This window comes from Platalea leucorodia (assembly GCF_965183815.1).
Source record: "Platalea leucorodia genome assembly, chromosome: 5".
Lineage (NCBI taxonomy): Eukaryota > Metazoa > Chordata > Aves > Pelecaniformes > Threskiornithidae > Platalea > Platalea leucorodia.
Genome location: NC_138827.1, coordinates 50,992,293 through 50,994,649, shown reverse-complemented (window position 1 = coordinate 50,994,649; position 2,357 = coordinate 50,992,293). Strand labels below are relative to the sequence as shown.

Sequence of the window (2,357 nt, the reverse complement as noted above, 5' to 3'; positions counted from 1 at the left end):
TTCTCTAACACGACAAGATGTCAGAGGCCGGTGCCGAAACCGGGGGAGACGTTTCTAACCTGCGCAAAACGGGGGTTGCTCTTGGCTGGGTTTGGGTGTTTTTTTTTTTTCTTTCCCCCCAGAAATGTTTCAATTGTTTTGGCCAAAATCCCCTCTGCTGCCTGTCGGTCTGATCAAGCCAATGTGGAGTGCAGGGGAGCCGGGGTGCCGCTGCAGAGCCCGGGGCGCCGTCCCCCGGCCGCTGCCGGCGGCGGGGCCCCACCGGCAGCCGCCTGCTGGCGTTGCCGCTTTAAGAGCCCTCTCCGCGGGGCGAGCGTTCGAACCCGCTCCCCTGCCTTCCCATTGGCCGGCGCCGGCGCGCGGGGGCCAGCCGGCGGTTGGAGCGGCCGGCGGGGCGCCCTGATTGGCCGGGGCGGGGGCGGTATAAAAGGCGGCCGGGCGCGTGGGCTCGCCTCAGTCGGCGGCGCGAAGGGGCGGCGTGCGGCGCGGCGCTGCGGGCGGAGGTGGCAGGCGCGGCGCGGCTCCCGGCGGCCCCCCTCGCCCCCATGGAGTTCAAGCTGGAGGCGCACCGCATCGTCAGCATCTCGCTGGGCAAGATCTACAGCGCTCGGGGCCAGCGCGGCGGCCTCAAGCTCCACAAGAACCTCCTGGTGTCGCTGGTACTGCGCAGCGCCCGGCAGGTCTACCTGAGCGAGCCGGGCTGCCCGCCCGAGTCGCCCCCCGCCGCCTGCGGGCCCCCCGAAGAGGAGCCGCCGCCCTGCGCCGCCGCCTGGGCGGCCGGCGAGCCGCCGCCGCCGCCCCCGCAGGACGAGGCGGCGAGGGGCGGCCCGCGGCTGCCCGGCGCGGACTGCGAGGGCCTCCGGCCGCGGCGCTGTTGCTGCGGCTGCAGCTGCTGCTGCGCGGCGGCGGGCGGCGAGGCGAACCGCGGGGACTGCGCCAGCGCCGGGGCCGCCGTGCCCCCGCCGCCCCACTGCCCCCGGAAGCGGAGCGCCGGCGAGCGGGGCCAGGCGGGCTCCCCGGTGAAGAAGCCCCGCCGCGAGGTGGAGGAGGAGCCGCCGCCGCCACCGCCGCCACCGCCGGGCGAGCAGGAGGACATGGAGACGGGCAACGTGGCCAGCCTCATCAGCATCTTCGGCTCCAGCTTCTCGGGACTGCTCAGCAAGGAGCCCAAGGGCCGGCGGCGGGCGCCCCTTGACGGCGACGAGGCGGCGACGGCGACGCCCGCCGAGGCGGCGGCCGAGCCGGGACAGATCTGCTGCGACGAGCCGGTGCTGCGGACCCTCAACCCCTGGAGCACGGCCATCGTGGCCTTCTGACGCGCCGGCCGCGGGCCGCAGAGACTCGCCCCCCTCCGCCGCCGCGGGGAGGGGGGGCCCGGCCGACGGACGGGCAGCCGGACCGAGAGGTGACGCCCCCCGCCGCCCCGGCCCGGCGGAGGAGGGCGCCCGCCGCGGCAGCGGACTGGGCGGGCAGCGCCGCGGGGCTCCGGCGCCGACGAGTCCCGGCGCCCTGCCCTGCCCTGCCCCGCCGCACGGGAAGGACCGCGGGGCAGCAGCGCTTCCCCTTCCCCGCCCGCACCCCGGGTCCCGGCTGCCGGCACCCGCCCTGGGAGCGCCCCCGGCCCTGCCCTCCCGGAATTCCCCTTCCCGGCCGGGCCGCCGCCCTCCCCGGCGCCCGGGGGAGGCTCCCCGGCTGCCGCCCGCACCGGGGGCGCTCCCAGCGGGTAATATTTTAAGCTTGGAAAGTATTAAGTTTATTAAATAAAGTCTCTATTTTGGAAAGGTTTAGGTTAGAACTATTACATGGTGCTTTTTAAAAGTGTTTATTGAGAGAACGAAGTTTACAGCCGCTCTGAGGGAAAGTCCTTGAGCCTGTTTGTTAGGCTTGGTAACTCCCGGTCTTTGTTGTATAAAGGCTTGGGGCTCCCGTAGGGATTTTTGTACAGTGTTCCTCTTCAGTGATGTATCTTGTTTTGTATAAAATGTAATTGTACGTGTACAACACGTATTAAATATTTTCAACTGTATAAGCCTAGTCCCTGTTTGTGCCCCTGCCTGGCTGGGGCAGGGAGGAGGCCGCGGGCAGCCGGGCGGGCAGCAGCCAGGGTGTGGTTGCTGCATGTCTGCGGCTGGATCCACCCTGCCTCGCCAGAGGCTTGGGGTGGGTTGGAGTCCGGCTCCTCCGGGGGCCGGGAAGAAAGGAAACTCCTGTCAGGGCGGCTGGAGTCCTTCCCCGGGTCTCCCAGGTGCTGCCGCCGCCCCGCCGGCTGCAGCCTCCTGCCGGGGCCCGAGCTGCTGTGGCATCCGAGGCCTTGCTCGGCGCCTCGTGTGCGGAGTCGCTCTGCCCGTGGGTGGAAA

At 71.0% G+C, this 2,357-nt stretch overlaps 1 protein-coding gene across 1 annotated transcript; it reads left to right on the top strand.

Moving 5' to 3' along the window:
* Positions 1 to 469: 469 nt before the first annotated feature.
* IER5 (immediate early response 5) lies at positions 470 to 2,023 on the top strand. Its single transcript, XM_082314736.1, has one exon. The coding sequence runs from the start codon at positions 546 to 548 to the stop codon at positions 1,314 to 1,316; it is 771 nt and encodes a 256-aa protein (XP_082170862.1). The 5' UTR covers positions 470 to 545; the 3' UTR covers positions 1,317 to 2,023.
* Positions 2,024 to 2,357: the final 334 nt, after the last annotated feature.